Source organism: Phoca vitulina, unplaced genomic scaffold, assembly GCF_004348235.1.
Source record: "Phoca vitulina isolate PV1807 unplaced genomic scaffold, GSC_HSeal_1.0 scaffold81, whole genome shotgun sequence".
Lineage (NCBI taxonomy): Eukaryota > Metazoa > Chordata > Mammalia > Carnivora > Phocidae > Phoca > Phoca vitulina.
The window spans coordinates 4,587,349-4,603,872 of NW_022589784.1; the positions used below are offsets into that span (position 1 = coordinate 4,587,349).

At 58.4% G+C, this 16,524-nt stretch overlaps 3 protein-coding genes across 4 annotated transcripts; 1 reads left to right on the forward strand and 2 right to left on the reverse strand.

The window, feature by feature from the left end:
• Nucleotides 1-1,295: 1,295 nt before the first annotated feature.
• On the forward strand, nucleotides 1,296-3,002 carry ALKBH7 (alkB homolog 7). Its single transcript, XM_032394697.1, has 4 exons — nucleotides 1,296-1,567; nucleotides 2,206-2,379; nucleotides 2,468-2,592; nucleotides 2,772-3,002. Exons 1-4 carry the CDS (start codon nucleotides 1,364-1,366, stop codon nucleotides 2,932-2,934), a joined length of 666 nt encoding a protein of 221 aa, XP_032250588.1. The 5' UTR covers nucleotides 1,296-1,363; the 3' UTR covers nucleotides 2,935-3,002.
• Nucleotides 3,003-3,273: 271 nt separating this feature from the next.
• On the reverse strand, nucleotides 3,274-3,819 carry PSPN (persephin). The gene is made up of 2 exons (XM_032394573.1): nucleotides 3,646-3,819; nucleotides 3,274-3,581 (listed from the first exon to the last, which is right to left on the reverse strand). Exons 1-2 carry the CDS (start codon nucleotides 3,797-3,799, stop codon nucleotides 3,274-3,276), a joined length of 462 nt encoding a protein of 153 aa, XP_032250464.1. The 5' UTR covers nucleotides 3,800-3,819.
• A 2,547-nt stretch (nucleotides 3,820-6,366) lies between these two features.
• On the reverse strand, nucleotides 6,367-15,868 carry GTF2F1 (general transcription factor IIF subunit 1). 2 transcript variants are annotated; one of them, XM_032394853.1, is made up of 12 exons: nucleotides 15,474-15,868; nucleotides 15,347-15,393; nucleotides 14,730-14,802; nucleotides 11,034-11,227; nucleotides 9,893-10,063; nucleotides 8,401-8,585; nucleotides 7,688-7,841; nucleotides 7,414-7,592; nucleotides 7,224-7,297; nucleotides 7,006-7,144; nucleotides 6,705-6,822; nucleotides 6,367-6,622 (listed from the first exon to the last, which is right to left on the reverse strand). In XM_032394853.1, exons 1-12 carry the CDS (start codon nucleotides 15,483-15,485, stop codon nucleotides 6,418-6,420), a joined length of 1,551 nt encoding a protein of 516 aa, XP_032250744.1. In that variant the 5' UTR covers nucleotides 15,486-15,868; the 3' UTR covers nucleotides 6,367-6,417. The 2 variants fall into 2 exon arrangements, with proteins under 2 accessions (XP_032250744.1, XP_032250743.1); XM_032394852.1 differs by having other exon boundaries at nucleotides 7,414-7,595.
• Between the last annotated feature and the right edge of the window lie 656 nt (nucleotides 15,869-16,524).

Below are 16,524 nucleotides of genomic sequence, written 5' to 3' on the forward strand. Positions count from 1 at the left end.
GGAATGAAAATGGAAAAGACATCATCGGTATGTCGATAAATTAGCAGTCAGGCTGAGAACCGGCTGCTGGATCTGGAGGGGCACTTTCAGTGCTGCGGGGGCCAAAAGCCAGCCTGGAGTGCACCCAGAGGGAAGGGGCGGGAAGACATGGGAGCTGGACACATTTTTCAAGGAATTTCATCGTATAAGGAGAGCAGAGAACCTGTGGCTGTCCCTGGAGGGGTCGTGGGGTCAATATTCCAACATGTATTTCTAAAAAGATAAATCTTTAAAAAGACCACCAGAATACCATTTGCAAACCTAAAAAAAACAATACTTAACTATTGTCACATATTCAACCAGTGTCCAAATCTCCCTGGTTACCTCTATGTTTTTAGTTTGTTCGAATCAGCATCGAAATAGGGTGCACCTTGCAACTGGTAGGTATATCCCAAAGTCTCTTTTAACTGTGGGTTTTCCCCTTAATCTCTCTCTCAATCTCGCCCTCTTTTTCTTCTCTTTCCTTGAAATTCACTCTCTTTTCTCGGGGACTTTCCATCTGAATTTTGATGATTGGATCAGGATGGGCTGTGACCTCTGTCCTTGATATTTCCTGTGACTTGAGGTACAAACCTAGATAAGTCTGATCAGATTCAAGTTCCATTTTTGGCAAGTGACCTCTTAGGTGGAGGTGCGCACGTCCATCAGGAGGCGCCCAAAGTCTCGTGGTCCCTCATTTTGTGATGTTAGGGGCAGATAACAATCCGTGTCTAGATCCACTAAATGTTCCAATAAGGGCAGCAAAGTGGTGCTCTGTCAATTCTACGCTTAAAGGAAGAGGAGGGTTTTTTTGTTTTTTACTCATGAGGTGGGAGCCAGCCTGTTTGTACACGGGTGGGAATGAGCCAGTTGAGAGGGGGCATGGGTGATGCTTGGCTTCAACCTTTGACCCCAACCTCTAACTTGGCCCCACCCCATGATCATGGCCTTGATGTCACTACCCTGAACCCCGTGCCCTTGACCCCTTCCTCTCAGCCTGAGCGGACTTTTCCCTTAATCTCAAGTCCGGGCCGACTCCACACCCCGGGCCTTGGCCCAAAGCCTCCAATAGCCCCTGGCCCAGAACCCCAGGCGGAATCCCGCCGTCGAGCCCCGCCCCCCGGCCTCCATCATCTATGGCGCCCCACAGCGGGGGAGGAGGTGGGTTCTACGGGGAGCCAATAGCTTGAGAGGGCGAGCCGAGCAGCAACCAGTAGCCTTGGCCGGGAGGCGGGACTCTGGGGAAGGCCAATCACTGAAAGGGCTCGGTGCGGCCGCAGCCAATGGCTCGGGGGCGGGGGCGTAGCCCTGACTCCGACCGCTTCCACGACCCGGCTCCGGGGTTATGGCCGGGAGTGGTCGGCTGGCACTGGGGACGCTACCGGTGCCCGGCTGGGTGCGGGGCTCGGGCCCGGCTGTACTGAGCCGCCTTCGGGACGCGGCTGTGGTGCGGCCAGGTTTCCTAAGCGCGGCCGAGGAGGAGACGCTGAGCCGCGAGCTAGAGCCCGAGCTGCGCCGCCGTCGCTACGAATACGATCACTGGGACGCGGTGAGGCCGGCGGCGCTGGGGGCGGGGCCGCGTGCGGGCGGGGCCTGGAATGACGCTCTGGGCGGGGCTACGGCGGAGGCGGGGCCTGTGGCGTTAAAGGTGGGCGCAGGGGTGGGGCACTGGGTTGTAAGGGGGCTATAGTTGGGGGCGGGGTCTTGATGCCCGGGGGCTTTGCGGGCAGGGAAAGCACTTCGGAGATGAGGGCATGGCCATAGCTGGACGCCGGACCTGGAACTGTAAGGTGTTTAGGGGACAGCAGCAAGGTTGGGGCCGAAACAGGTGTGGAGCGAGACGAGGGAGAGTCACCAGTTGGGGGCGGAGACAGAAGACTTGAGTGGGCCGAGACAGACAATATTGACTATTGCGGTGGGCCAGCATTGGGGACAAGCTCTGGGACTGAATTGGAACCTGAAGGCGGGTGCAAAGGAGTAAGGCCAGGCCTAGTAGGACAGGGGTTGGGGTTTGAGACCCAGGATCTTAGGGTAGATAGGACCAAGGTGGTAAGTTGAGGGTGGTGTCAAAGGTCATGCTGGGAAAACCAGTCCTTTGCACTCTCCCCGCCCCCCCCCCCCCCCCCGTGCCTCAGTTTTCCTGTTCCCTCTGGGAGCTTCCTGACTTGACCGAAGCTCCCTGTGTAGGCCATCCACGGTTTCCGAGAGACGGAAAAGTCACGCTGGTCAGAGGCAAGCCGGGCCATCCTGCAGCGCGTGCAAGCAGCCGCCTTTAGCCCTGGCCAGACCCTGCTGTCCCCGGTGCATGTGCTGGACCTGGAACCTCGGGGCTACATCAAGCCGCACGTGGACAGCATCAAGGTGGGCAGAGGCCAGAGCCTTGGAGCTCCCAGCTGGGGGTGGGCCGGCCAGGCCAGAGGCTGACTGGCCACCATGCCCCCTCTTCCAGTTCTGTGGAGCCACCATCGCTGGTCTGTCCCTACTCTCTCCCAGCGTCATGCGGCTGGTGCACACCCAGGAGCCAGGGGAGTGGCTGGAACTCTTGCTGGAGCCAGGCTCCCTCTACATCCTTAGGTACTGCCCAGCCAGGGAGCCCCCCGCCCCAGTAACTCATCAGATGCCCACCTAGCATGTCCAGCACCTTCTCTTTTTCAGCCCTCCCAGCGGACTCGATCATTCCCCCATGGCAGGCAGTCCGCCTGGCGCAGGGGCTGCCCTCAGCCCACGCTCCCACAGCCTGTTTTCTCTTGCAGGGGCTCAGCCCGTTATGACTTCTCCCATGAGATTCTTCGGGATGAAGAGTCCTTTTTTGGGGAGCGTCGGGTTCCCCGGGGCCGACGCATCTCTGTGATCTGCCGCTCCCTCCCTGAGGGGATGGGACCAGGGGAGCCGGGCCAGCCGCCCCCAGCCTGCTGAACCCCAGGCCCTTCCCCCAGCTTCTCGGAGACACCGTGTTTGTGAATAAAGTTGGAGAGTGGACAAGCTCACTGGCTGTTCGCAGGGACCGAGCGGAGCAGGGGCGGCCCAGGAACCACCCCCCCCCCCCCCCCCCCCCCCCCCCCCCCGCCTCCCCCGCCTCCCCGCACCGGGACCTGAGGAGGTGGGGTCAAGGCACACTGGCTGAACATAGTCCTGCGGCCGCAGCTCCTTTATTATGCTCCTCGTGGCCGGCCCGCAGCCCACCTCCCCTCCGGTCTCTAATAAATAAGTCCGCAGAGCTCCTCGCGGAGCCGCGGGGCCCCAGGCCAGGCGTCCTTAGGCGCCGCAGCTGCAGGCGGCCGCCGAGAGCTGGGGCAGCCGCTGCCAGCGGTGGCGGTCATCGAGAAAGGCCACGTCGGCGTAGCGGGTGGGCCGGCAGCAGGGCCCGCCGTGGGCTCGGCCCTGGCCCCGCAGCCGGGCCAGCGTCAGGCCGTGCTGGGTGCGCGCGCCGCGGGGGCAGCTGCCCGCACAGTAGCGGAAGATGACCGTCTCCTCCGAAGCGTAGCCCAGACCCAGCTCGGCCACAGGTAGGGGCAGGCTCCACAGCTGGCACGGGCTGGCCAGGGCTCGGCGCAGGCGGGCACCTGCGGGGGGCAAGGGGCAGCTGACGGCAAGCGGCGTCTGGGCAGGGAGGAGTTGGGGAGCCACGCGGGGCCCGGGGGTCCTTACCCAGCTGCGTCCTCTGGGTCCCTCGGAGCTCTTCCTCCGCCACCAGAGCACCCCGAGCACCGGGGCCCCTGCTGAGGCCCCGCTGCAGCGACAGGAGCAGCAGAGAGCAGAGTAGGACTCGTCCCATGGCCATCGTGGCGGGCGGGTCGTGGCGGTGGGGACGCCTCGCACCCTCAATTTATCCCCCTGCCGGGGCGGGGGAGATAACCTCTTCATTCCCGCTGCTGTAGCGGCAGGACGACCCCGCATCCTCAGGCCGGTCCTCTGCCCCACCCCCTGTGCCTCTTAAGAGTTAAGTGCTCACCCCCTCCCGGCCCCATCCAGACATTCCGCAGACCCATTTCCGACACCCCCTTCACCCCTGATTTACGAGGGTTGCGGCAGCCAGAGCTGAAGCCAGGGCGGGCCGCGGGGTCCCCCACCCCACCTGCTTTCTGGAAAGAGGTGGGGGGGCACTGAGGACCCACCAGTGGGACCCTCCCCCCACTTAGGGTGTCAGGGCTCTGGGGTCCCCACACCGTGCACCAGGTAGAGGGGGATAGCGGGGAGAGACAGGTCAGCAGGTGGCCAAGCTGAGGGACCTCCTCCATCATGGCTGCCACCTGGAGGATTAAGACATCATGCCCCTGTCTCCGGGCCTGGCTGAGCCGCATCAAAACAGGAAAAGGGAGAGGCCCGGGGACAGCCAAGAACTGGGACACGAGGCTAGGAAGCTCACCCTGCAGGGACTCCTGTCTCTGGAAGGCCCACCTGAGGCCCCTGGGACCTCAGCCCCATCCCGGCATGAGGGCTGGAGGGGAGGGTAAACCCGCAGGGTCTGAGAGGCAGCAACAATTTCCAGTGACTTCCATGCCCAGCCCCTGTGACCTCAGGGAAACGAGGCCCACCCTCACTGTGAAAGGGGGCTAATCAGAGGTTCTGAGGACAACAGACGGCACGTTTAGTGTTGAACATGCTGCCCGAGTGAGGAGCTTGCGAGAGCAAGCCTCCCTTTGAGGCAAAGGAAGCACGAAGAGCTTGGGCTCGCGCTTTAAGAGGTGCTCGATCCCACATAGGTCAGACCGGGCGAAAACTCAGGTAGGAGCCTGCAGCCAGGGGGCAAAAACCAGCACATGCCTCCCCACGGCTGGGGGTATGTGTGCGACGCAGGTACACCCCAGGCTGTGGGGAGGGGTGCAAACCCGCAGCAGCTGAGCCTTTGCTCCGGAAACTGCCAGTCACCTCCCTCCTCCCCAGGAAAACACGGGCTCGGGAACTCGCCCTACACAGGTGAGCACAGACAGGCTCAGGAGCCGCTTTCCAGGTTAGCAAGACTGGGAGTAACCCAAACTCTGCGTCCTGCTGGCGTGGTTACTGTGGTGCTTGCTGGGACCACCTTCAGACAAAAACTGGCACTTGGCCAAAGTGGCCCAGAATTAAACACTGGCAGGATTTTAAGCCAGATGCTGCTGAACACAAGGCCCTTGCACCTACCCACTGGGGCACGTGGGCCGGCCCGGTTGGGGACGCCTCAGACCTCAGGCCCGTGGCAGGGAGGCCAGGGGTAAAATCGCCGGGTCAGGGGCAACACTGCTTTCCTGCTGCCCCCAAAAAGGCCTGGCGGAAGGATGGGGAGGGAGGCTGGATGGACCTGGGACATTCCTAGGAATTAGCCTGTCATCTCTGGCATCTCTGCTTGGCGGCCAAGGGCCTGTGGAACTGGGTGGAGAAGTTTTCCACCCAGGATCCAGCCTCGGGCAAGGCGGAAGCCCCACATCCTGCCCCCCTCCCTCCAGCCGATCACACAGAACAGGGGTTCAAAAGTGGCACCACGGCCAAATTCCATTTCCCTCAATGAAACTGTCCACGAACTCAAAAAGCCTTCCCAAGGCAGAACGCCGGCAACGCGAGATAAAATAAATGCATAACTAAGCTGTTAGAAATAAGGGGAGCCCTAGAAACATCGCTGGAAAGCTGAAAAACAGGGCCCAGGTGCCAACATCAGCAACAAAAGGGTTTGGGATGTCGCGGCCACGTTGGGCCAGAGCCCACCAGCTGAGAAGCACCTAACCCGGGCTCAGCCCAGGCCTCCTGGGCCACCTGGGTGGGACGGAGCAAAGGCAAAAAGCACCTGCAGGATTGGCCTGCAAAGCCAACTGCCCAGGAGGCCCCCACAGAACCCCTGAGCCGGCCTCAGGTCCCCATCCAAAGTTATAAAACACAACAATCGATCGTGAAGAGGAATCAGAAGGTAACGCAGGATGCCCGTGAGTTTCAGGAACCAGGTGTCTGGCAGAGACCATAAGAAGACAGATGCTTAGAACAAAAATGTGAAAGAAGGGATCCAAAGCATTAGGGGCAAGGCACGCAAAACAGACCGGCTGATCTGAAAAGGAAGCAAAGATGATTCGAGGACTGGAGAACGGTCATGGAAGCGAAGCACTTCATGGGCTAAGGGGGACCAGCTACAACTAAACACAGAACCAGAAGCCAGAGCTGGAGAGACAGCCCACGTGCCCATGGGGGGTGGATGCTCAGTGAGTGCGACAGGCTGAGGACTAAGAGGAACAGGCTCTAAGGGGCAGCGGAAGGTTCTAGAGGGAGGGGCCCACGAGAGGAAGAGACCTCCACTGAGAAAACTGCCCGGGGTGATTTGGAATTGACAAGGCGGGGCTCTGGGATTTGGGGAGCAGGAGCCAGACAACGCGAGCACCCAGGAAGTTCTGGAGACGGAGCTTGTTTATTGGGCAGGTGGGTGGGCGCCAGAGCCCGTCACTCCTTGAGGGAGAAGTGCATCTTGTCGCTGATCATCTTGCGCTCGGGGTTGAGCCGCTTGAGGATCTGGGCGAGCACGTTCACCGTCTGCTCGCTGCTCAGCCCCGTCTTCTTCGTCTGGAACTTCTTCAGCAGGTCCTTGGTGGTCATGGGCTTCCGTGTCAGATAGCGGCGCACGGCGTCCTCGGTCACCTGCACGTCACTGAGGAGCCGAGGGCAGGCCGGGCGTCAGCAGGAGGCTCCCGCACGCCCCTGCCCTGGCCCTGCCGCCCTCGCCAACTTACCCGCTGCTGGGGGTCGACTTCCCGGACTGGGGCTGAGGGGTCGACTTCCCCGACAGGCTCTGGGGCCCGGGGTCCAGCCGCAAGCGCTTGGCCACCGGCGTCTCGTTCGTCCGCTTGCCTGGGGGAGCAGGGGCGGGGCTGAGTCCCGTGCCCGGCAGCTGCACCCCTGGGCGCCCAGGCGGAGGGGTACCAGGGTCCCCTGTGCAGGGGGCTCGGGGGCGGCCAGGCCTCCGGCCCCGAGGCAGGACGAGGGACCGCGGGTGGACGGCAAGCGGAGGCAGACAGGGACGGGGCTGCTCACCCTGCTCCAGCTTGCTGGCGGCTGCCCGCAGGGTGGACGACGTGCTGCCGCTCTCCGCGCTGGGTGTGCCCGGCCGGCTGTTGCCCCGCGAGCTGCCTCCCGACGGCCTCCGCTCCCTCTTGGGGGGCGTCTTCTTCTTCTGCGGAGATCGGGTCGGGGATGTGAGTCTAGAGACGGGACAGCCGCCCGCCGGCTCCCGCCCCAGGGCTGGGCCTTACCGCCATGAAGAGGGCCGAGGACGCCTCGCTGTCGATGTCGCTCTCCTCCGAGCTATCCGACTCGTCGCTGCTGTCTGTTCGGGCCGGAGGAGGGACGTCAGTGCCACGGTGCCTGCCCACCCCAGCTCCACCTCAGATAAGGGGCTCTGGGAGTGGGGGGGGGGACCTGGGAAGCGGGGAGGGGACCTACCTTTCCTGCGCTTCTTCTCCTGAGGTGTGGGCACCTTCTTCTCCTCCTCCTCCTCCTTGTCCTCCTCGGGCGGCTTCTCCTCCTCACTCTCCTCGCTACTCTCGCTCTGCTCGTCTACGCCCTTGGGGCCCTCCTCCTGCTGGGTGACCTTGGGCTTGCCCTCCAGCTCATCCTGGGAGCTGCTGAAAGACAGAGGGCGGGCAGAGGGTGAGGGAATGCGTGGGCCAGGCCAGCCCAGGCCTCCCAGCCGCCTCCTGCCCGCTGCCCGCCTCACCTCGAGCCGTCGGACATGTAGTCCACCTCCTGGCCCTCGAAATCCCCGTCGTCGCTGTCTTCGAACGCCTCATCATCGGACCCCTTCTTCTTCTTCTTCTTCTTGCCCCCCTTGGTGGGTGGTGCCTTCTTCTTGGCCTTGGGGGCTCTACCACCTGGGGAAGTAGAGCGGGGCTCAGGCTGGTACTCATCCTGTTTGGCATATCCGAGGATGTCTGGACATCCTGGGGCCCCGCGCTAACCAGGGAGAGACTCCCCCAAGCACTCGCCTCTCGCACACAAACCTGACCAGTCCAAGTCTCCACCCCCAACTCCCTCTCTCTCACTCTCATACTCAGGGCCATCACTTCTTCCCTACAGCCCCCAGGACCGGGTACCGGGTGCCAGAAACCAGAAACCACCCCTGTAGCCCAGGGCCTGCCAGGATTATTTGAACTGGCCGATCTGGAAGTTGTTCGCCCCCACCCCCTGCATTGCCCATCCCGTGGAAATCCCGATAAAGGCCGCCGCTGAGACCTTCCTGTCACTCCTTTCTGCCTCCTACCAACTCTGGTGCTTCCCCAGGGGCCCACGGAGGCTGCCGTGTCATGCTCTCATTCCCAGCGGGCTGTGAGTGAGTAAACTTTCCTTCAGTGGCATTAACCTCCCTGAGTCATCACTCAAGACACCTTGACAAAGTACGACCCAGCCACCCAGGGGGCTCCCCGGCCTTACCTTCCTCACCACTGGCCTCACTGTCGTCAGATGACATCTCCAGGTCATCCTCCAGGTCGTGGATGCGCAGCTCACTGGCCTTCTTGCGGCTACGCTTCTCCTTCTCCTCATCTTCCTCATCCTGGTCCTGATCCTTGAGCCGCCGCTGCTGCATGATGCTGAAGTGGTTCAGGACTTTGTTTCTCCTGTGGGCAGGGGGAGGGGTGCAGTGGGGGGTGACAAGGGGCCTGGCTCCAGATACCTGGCCTTCCCCTTGCATCTCCACCAGGCGCTCCCCAAAGGGGAACCACAGACAGGACTTAGGTGATCTGAGGGATGATCTGACCTCAGAGGACTCAAAACCATGGCATGGAACACCCTGAAATCACATGGGGAGAGCTGGCCCTTCAATTCCCTCTCTGCCCTGTGTCCCTCAAGGAGAAGGTCTCAGTGTGGTGTTGGTATCCCAGCATCTCTCTCAAACTCAGGGCCTTTCTCAGGCAACAGAATTTGGCCACAATGTATTCACATCCATGTGTTTTTATGGTAGTTTATGGGTGCCTTTGTTTTTATGACAAACAAGACTGGTGCTTCCATTTACCATGGTGATAAAAGTTTTAAAAAACAGGACTGCATCTAAGGAAAATCTTACGATTGTATCTAATAGCACAAAGTTCAACAGTGGCGTAAAAAGGAGTGACATTCTTCTGTTGCAGAAGACTGTGAGTGGACTTAACGCTACTGAGTGGTACACTTAAAAATGGTTAAGATGGTAAGTTTTATGTGTTTTTTACAATTAAAACTATTTTTAATTAAAAAAAAGGAATGAAACACTGATGTATGCTACAATATGGATGAACCTTGAAGACATTATGCTGAATTAAATATGCTAGTCACAAAAAGACAAATACTGCATGATCCCACTCATATGAGGTCCCTAGAAAGGTCGAACTCAGAGATGGAAAGTGGAATGGTGGGAGCCAGGGGAGGGGGACAAAAAGTTACTGTTTAATGGGGACTGAATCTCAGTACGGGAAGATGAGAAAGTTCTGGAGATGGATGGTGGTGATGGTTGTACAACCATGTGAATGTACTTACTGCCATTGAAGTGGATACTTAAAAATGGTTAAATGGTAAACTTTACATTATATAGATCTTACCTGTAGTTGGTCCAACCATAGCCCTCTTGCCTGGGGGAAGCCAAGTGGGCCAGGGAGAACCTCCCCTGCTCTGCCAATTCCTGCTCCAGGGCTCAGCTCAGCTACCCCCTCCTCAGCTCTCTCAGGGCCCTGTGTGTCCCTGATGCTTCCGTGTCTGTCTCCCCCACTGAACTGGGAGCTCCCCGAGGGCCTGGTGGAGTGTGGCTTGGTCACCACTGAGTACCCAGCTCCCAGCCACACAGAAGGCTATGGTGACACACCCCATTTCCAAGTGTTTCAGCCCCCTTCTGGGGAGCTGGGAGAGGACAATGTCTGGGTCCTGCCTCCCTCCAGGCCTGCCCAGGCTCACTCACCTCTCCCACTCCTCCTCGGCCTCTTCAGCAGTGAGTGTGCGATGCCGGGCCAGAGGCGTGAAGTTATACCAGTTATGCACGGGGAAGGCCTCAAAGGCCCCGTCAGGGCACTGGGTGAAGATGTAGTAGGACGTGTTCTCTGTCACACCTCCCTTTTTTATGCCCTTGAACCTGTAGAGAGTCATGGTCACAGCCTGGTCCTCAGGACCAGCCCCCTGCCAGCCTATGCCCCCTGGCCTCCGCCCTCTCCAAAACCACCTGGGTTCTCTGAGCAAAATCCAGGGGCGCCTGGGTGGCTCAGTTGGTTAAGTGTCTGACTTTGGTTCAAGATCCTCGGACTGAGCCCCACATCAGGCTCCGCACTCAGCGGGGAGTCTGCTTGTCCCTCTCCCTCTGCTCTTCCCTGCCCTCATGTTCTCTCTCAAATAAAGAAATAAAATCTTAAAAAAAAAAAAATTCAAGGTCAGGAGACCCTGGGCTGGCCCTTCAACTGTGTGAGCCTCGATTTCCACGTCTGGAAAGCAGGCCCAGCACTCCCCACCTCACAGAGCGAGCTCAGGGCTCCCCTCATTTCTGGAAGGACCATGATAGATTAGCTGTGAAACAGGAACCCTGCAGTCAGACCCCTCCGGATTTGCCTCCACGTTCCTCCTCATGCCTGAACTACTACTAGCCTCCTCCTGGCCTCTACCCTCACCCTTCTCTGCCCTCAAAGTCTGGGAAATCTTACAGAGTGCCCTTTCCCTGCCTACAACCTTCAAGGTTCCCCAGGGCCCCGGCCCACCCACAGTCCAGCAGCATCCTGGCATCCACTGTCCTGCACTATCCACCCGCCCCGTGACAGTCCCTAGAGCTCTGCAGGCCATTCCGTGCTTTTGTGCGTGCTGTTCTTCCTGCAGTGCCCTCCATCCACCTGACCTCCCAATCCTCACAACCCCGCCTCCAGGCAGCCCCTTGCTGTGTGTGGTCAGGGCGGATTCTCAGGCTTCCCACACCCTGGTCCCTAGAGCTCCTGCATGAGCACCGGCTTGGTTCATCTTCAGAAATAAAACCCCACGAGAGCCACGGGAGTTGAGAGAGGACGTCCCACGGAGTTAGGACACAAGGGGGACGCGGGAGGCACTCACTGCGCCACCCTTACTTTCTGCCTGATTTGCCATTGACGCGGAGCAGCCACGGCTGGTCCTCGGGCCGGAACTCCTTAAGGACGATGCCATACTTCTTCCTCCGAGCCTCCTCGCGAAGCTTGCGGTTGAACTCGCTGCCCGCGCCGGACTCAGGCATCTCCTCCTCTTGGTAAATCTTCTTGTTGCTCAGGTCTCGCTCCAGCCGGGCCTGGGGCAACAGGGCAGGGCAGGCAGGAAAAAGACGCTTTCAGCAGGGTGCCCGCCCCCGCAAGAACACCCCTTACCCCCTTCTCCCAGGCTGAGCTGCAGACATTCAAAGCCAACCTCCTGCTTAGCAAAACGAAAAAAAGGGGTAGAATACCGGCTCTCTGTGCATCTGGGTGAAGGGAGGTGGGTAAGCCTCATACTATGTCTATTTTGCAGCTTTTCAAAGTCTGAAACTATTTCTAAATCAACAGTTAAAAAAAAAACAAAACAAAAACGGATCATTCTGGTGAGAGGACAAAAGCAAAAACAATGAAAACAACCTGCTTGGAACCGGCCCACTCTTCTTCTCTGTCTGCATTTAGACACCATTGAAGGCTGCTTTCCAGATTTGGATCTCCAGGCAATTCAGCAGCAGTTAATTCTAAGCCGCGCACACTGCTTACCCTCAAGCTGCCTCCTCCAGACAGTGGAGGTGAGATGCCACACACGCAGGGCCGCTGTCTGCGGCAGCAAAAGACCGGAAGTGAATCTAATGCACATCAGCAGGGGACTCACTTAATACACACGGCCGCCTCCACACAGCGGAAGAGCAGACAGCCAAAAAGAGGAGGCAAGAGTATGGAACGACTGCGAAGACATGTTAGCTGGAAAAGGCAAGACGACCAATGTTACTTCCCCCTGTCAAGAGATTTCAGATGGCTGGGAACAAAAAGATCCTACAGGCATCCAGGAAGTGGTGGGGATGGGGGGTTGGGGGTTGGGGGGGAGGCAAAGTTTTATTAGCGTGCAGCCACGCCCACTCATTTACATAGCGTTGTGTCTTTACTGTGTACGGGGCGGGGCGGGACAGAAGGGCTGTGCCAGACACCAGCCAACAAAGCCAAGCATAATAATTAGCTGGTCCTTCAAGAAAAAGCCTGCTGACCCCTGATATAAAGGACAAGAATGAGGATGGCGGAAATTCTCAACAGCCAACACCACCACAAGCTCGAGGACGATGGAACAAAAGCTTCGAAATAGGAGGGAAAACGGCTACCAAGCTAGCCTTTTTTTTTTTTTTTTAAAGATTTTATTTATTTATTTGACAGAGACACAGCAAGAGAGGGATCACAAGCAGGGGGAGTAGGAGAGGGAGAAGCAGGCTTCCTGAGGATCAGGGAGCCTGATGCGGGGCTCGATCCCAGGGCCCTGGGATCATGACCTGAGCCGAAGGCAGACGCTTAATGACTGAGCCATTCAGCTGCCCCCCAAGCTAGCCTTTGATCCCAGGTCAAGCTACCCAGGCTGAGGCCAGAATCAGGGCACCCCCAGGGGATGGGAGGAATCAGTGTCCTTCCTGCACCTCCTTTTCTGGGAGCCAGCTCAGGGTGTGCCTCATTACTAAAGGGGGGTAAACAGGCCTGATTCTCTGAAGGCGGTCACCCCAGACGGCAGGGCCCCTGCCGGGCTGGTTCACCACTGGCCCAGGGGGCGGTCTCCGAGGACAGCTGCTGCAAAGAATGCATTTGTGGGGAGGCGCGGGGGGGGGGGGGTTCTGCTCACAAGTTGCCGTGGGTGGGGGGCAGCTACTGGGGGAGGGGATGTCCCTCATGGTTGACGGCACTTAGATGCCTGTACCTGCCCCCTCCCTCGGGTGATTAGTGACAACCCAGAGGATTCGTTTTTCCCCAGGGAATGTAATCCTCCTCCTAAGTTTTTTAGGGAGTATGCCTCTTAGTCAACGAGAATTCTGGGGGCTGTATCTCCCCGTGACTAGATTTTCAGGGGGTGTGACCTCCGGGAGGTCAAAACAAGGAGTGATGAGTGATGTCCCCCCATGATGATCAGGGAATGGGGTATGTGTAACCCCCAAGTTCCTAGTGGCTAGGAGGTCACGTATCTCAAGAGGTGATAACTACTCAGGTGCTGCACCTCAAGATGATGGGTGACTGAGGGGTAGGCTCCTCTGGGTTCTCATGGGTCGGGGGAGAGGGGCCCTCCTACTTAATGAGGGATGGAAGGTGGTATGTTCCCAAAGTATTTACCAAGTTATTCTTCTTAGCGATGAGTGTTGTTTGGGGGCTGGGTACCCCCGATGGGTGGGTTATTTCTCTCTTAGATGATTAGTGATAAAGGATGTCCCCCCACTGAGTGATCAGGGATTTGGAAACCCTGCACCCTCTCTGGATAATTTAGGTGAGACCAGAGTTTGGGGGAGCATGTTAGTTTGTATATGAATGGGTGTGCAGCTGGAGATGCGGGGAGGCAGGCACCCTACGAGGGAAGAGGGTGCCCTGAGCAAGCATTCACCTGCCCAATGTCCAATGGCCTCATTTGCTCAACTAGATGAAGTGATGTTTAAAAACAGTCCAAAGAGAGACCTGTGCTGGAAAACAAGATTGAGCAGTAGGAGCCGCCCAACTGAGCGAAGGTCTGAAGCTGCCGACTTTAGACTTGGGGCCAACTCCTCTGCTGGGCCGGATCAGGCTCCGTGGCTTTAAATGCCGCTCCAAATGCCCAGATGCTCCCTGCCAGTCTCCCAACTCATATGCTCAACTGCTTATTTCCTGTCTCCTCCTGGATGTCTAATATATGATGTCGGGACCAGAGTTCCCAAATACTCCATCCATCTGGCCCTGTCACCCCTCAACATCCAATCATTAACAAATTATGTTGGCTCCACTTCGAAACACACTAGAATCCACCCACTTCTCATAACTGCTCCAGGCCCAAAGGTCACTCCTTTGGACCCCAGCTGACGCCTCCACCCTGCACACCCTTTGTCTTCACTTGATCCCACAGCCTGTCTCCTGACAGCAGCCAGATCACTATAACTGCCCTGTTTAAAACCCTTTAATGGCTTCTGTTATAGACTGAATGTTGGTGTTCCACCCCAAAATGCATACATTGAAACCTAACCCCCAGGGTGATGGCTTCGGGAGGTGGGGCCTTGGGAAGGGGATTAGGTCATGAGGATGGAACCCTCGTGAATGAGATGAGTGCCCTTAGGAGAGAGGCCCCAGGGGGCTCCCTCACCCCTTCTGCCATGTGAGCACACAGTAAAAAGACAGCCATCCATGAACCAGGAGGCAGGCCCTCACCAGACCAAAAATCTATCTGCTGGTACCTTGATCTTGGACTTCCCACCCTTCAGAACTGTGAGAAACAAACGTGTGTTGTTTATAAGCCATCCGGTCTGGGGTATTCTATAGCAGCACCAATGGAGAGAGACAGCTTCCAAAAACCATCTGCAGGATGCAGCCCCCTCCCTTGCCCAGATAACTCCAGACCAAAAATGCCTGTCAGTGGACACAAATTCTAAATGTTCTCCTTTCACAAGGCCTCCTGTGGGGCCTGCCAAATCTTCCTCACAGGGATACCCAGCAGCTCAGCCTGGGCCTTAGTACATCATCTTATCTCCACTCAGGGCACGCAGAGGAAACCAAGCCTCAGTTACTACTATAACTAAGCATCTACTGCAACCGCAAGTGCAGGATCAGGTTCTCGCACTCACAGGGGCTTACCTGATTCCAGGTGGCGAAGTTGACTTTATCAGCTGCGTTGAAGGCCATGATGTTATATTTCTTAGTTGTGTTTCTGGAATGGGCAAGAAGAGGCAGTGCTCAGTCCTTCATTCATTTAACAAACACTCCCTGGCTCAGCAATGCTGGGCACCCACAAAAGCCCTCAGGGGTTCCCAGTCTGTCAGGGAACAGATCCATACTCCCCCAACCCGTGCTGAAGAAGAGCAGAAGGAGGCACAAAGATCTGGGGGAGCCCAAGATGTGGGAATAATGGGGAATTCTGCCCTGGGGATGGGGGAGGGCAGGCAGGGAATGTTTCCCAGAGGAGAAAAATCCTGGAACCAGGTTTCCAGAGGACCAACAAAGGAGTCACAACTGGGGAAAAGGCATTCCTGACCAGAAGGCTGCATCCTACCGTCTATTAATGTACTTATTCATTCATTCCTTCTGTTCAAAACACTGGATGCCCCCAGAAAGGCTTCGGCTCAACCCCAGCCCTGTCCCCAGGTCCCTGCTAGTTAGGAGGGAGAATCACAGGAGGTGCCGGGCTTGCCTAGAAGCTCAGCAAGGTTTTGATCCCTTCTCGGGGGAAGTGGGAAGAGGGCTCAGGGACTTACTTGGGAACTCGAACGACATACTCAGTGACGTTCTGGCTGCTGGGGCCCTGCGGGTACAGAAGGAAGGACGGTGAGTGAGGGTCGCAGAGGCCGCCGCCGGGATCCCCCAGCTCCGCCGCATACTCACGAGGGCCGCCATGGGTGACGATCGGTGGTTCGGGTCCGGTCCGCGTCCCTCGGTCCCGGGGAAGCCGCCCTCGCGGTGTCGGCTCTCTGGCCCCGATCGAGGACCCGAAGCCCGAGGTGCCACCGATCCCGGGAGCAGCTCCCCAGAAGCGGTGCTCAGTCGGCCGTCCGTCTCGGGGACCACTCCGGCCACGTCTGCGCCTGCGCCTAACCTGGAAGCGAAACTCGGGCCGCGTCGCGATGGCAACCTCCTCCGCCTCACGTACCCCTGTCCCCTTCCAGAGAGAAGAGCCCAACCCGAACCCGAGCTAGAAGTCACACCGTCTACCGCTCGCGCGGGGTCTCGCCTCGCTATATAGCACGGTTAATTTAATCAGCCCTGCGGCCACGCCTCCCTTGACGTCACACCCGGAACCGCGGGGCATCCTGGGAGGGGAGGGAGACACTAGCCTTCCTCGCGAGCTCTCGGGCGCCCAGCGCATGCGCCACTCCACTCCGGAAGTGAGTCCAAGGAGGGCGCGTCACCATAGCGACCGAGGCCTCTTCCGCAGCAAGGTGCTGCGGCTCCACCTGAGCCTCTTTGGGTTCATTTCCTCCTTCTGCCCCGGGGACACTTCATCATCTCGCCAAATGATCGGGCCCTTGTGACGTTGAGCCGAGCCAGGAGGAGTCAGGGCCTGGGTGGGGATGGGGCGCGACCACCCCACGGGCCGCTGGTGGGATGGGTCTGTGGAGGTCCAAGCTGCCTCAGATGGGCAGGGCCCTGAGACCCCAGGAGAAGGGTAACATCGCGGGGGCGGCTGGCTCACGGCGGGGGGGGGGGAAGGAGGCTGTGAAGGGCGTGAGGGGGGTGCAGGTGTCCAACACCCCAAGTCCATTGTGCACACGCCCCCCCCCGTGATAGTAACACAACTGCACATGCTCAAGGATCAGCCATGCTGATCCACTTGGGCACCTGCTGTGCGGGGTTCTGGGCACGCCAGGGTGAATGTGTCAAACGAGCTCCCTGGCCTGGAGATGAGAGTGTAGTGAAGGAGACAGTCTCAGAAAAT

What these genes read in the sequence shown, in the direction of transcription:
- ALKBH7 (XM_032394697.1), top strand. Translation starts at nt 1,364, where the DNA reads ATGGCCGGGAGTGGTCGGCTGGCACTGGGGACGCTACCGGTGCCCGGC. An exon ending in AATACGATCACTGGGACGCG is followed by an intron (nt 1,568 to 2,205) that starts GTGAGGCCGGCG and finishes CTCCCTGTGTAG; the next exon opens with GCCATCCACGGTTTCCGAGA. An exon ending in GGCTCCCTCTACATCCTTAG is followed by an intron (nt 2,593 to 2,771) that starts GTACTGCCCAGC and finishes TTTCTCTTGCAG; the next exon opens with GGGCTCAGCCCGTTATGACT.
- PSPN (XM_032394573.1), bottom strand. Translation starts at nt 3,799, where the DNA reads ATGGCCATGGGACGAGTCCTACTCTGCTCTCTGCTGCTCCTGTCGCTG. An exon ending in TAAGGACCCCCGGGCCCCGC is followed by an intron (nt 3,582 to 3,645) that starts GTGGCTCCCCAA and finishes TGCCCCCCGCAG; the next exon opens with GTGCCCGCCTGCGCCGAGCC.
- GTF2F1 (XM_032394852.1), bottom strand. An exon ending in TACATGTCCGACGGCTCGAG is followed by an intron (nt 7,596 to 7,687) that starts GTGAGGCGGGCA and finishes TCTGTCTTTCAG; the next exon opens with CAGCTCCCAGGATGAGCTGG. An exon ending in GGAGAAGAAGCGCAGGAAAG is followed by an intron (nt 7,298 to 7,413) that starts GTAGGTCCCCTC and finishes CGGCCCGAACAG; the next exon opens with ACAGCAGCGACGAGTCGGAT.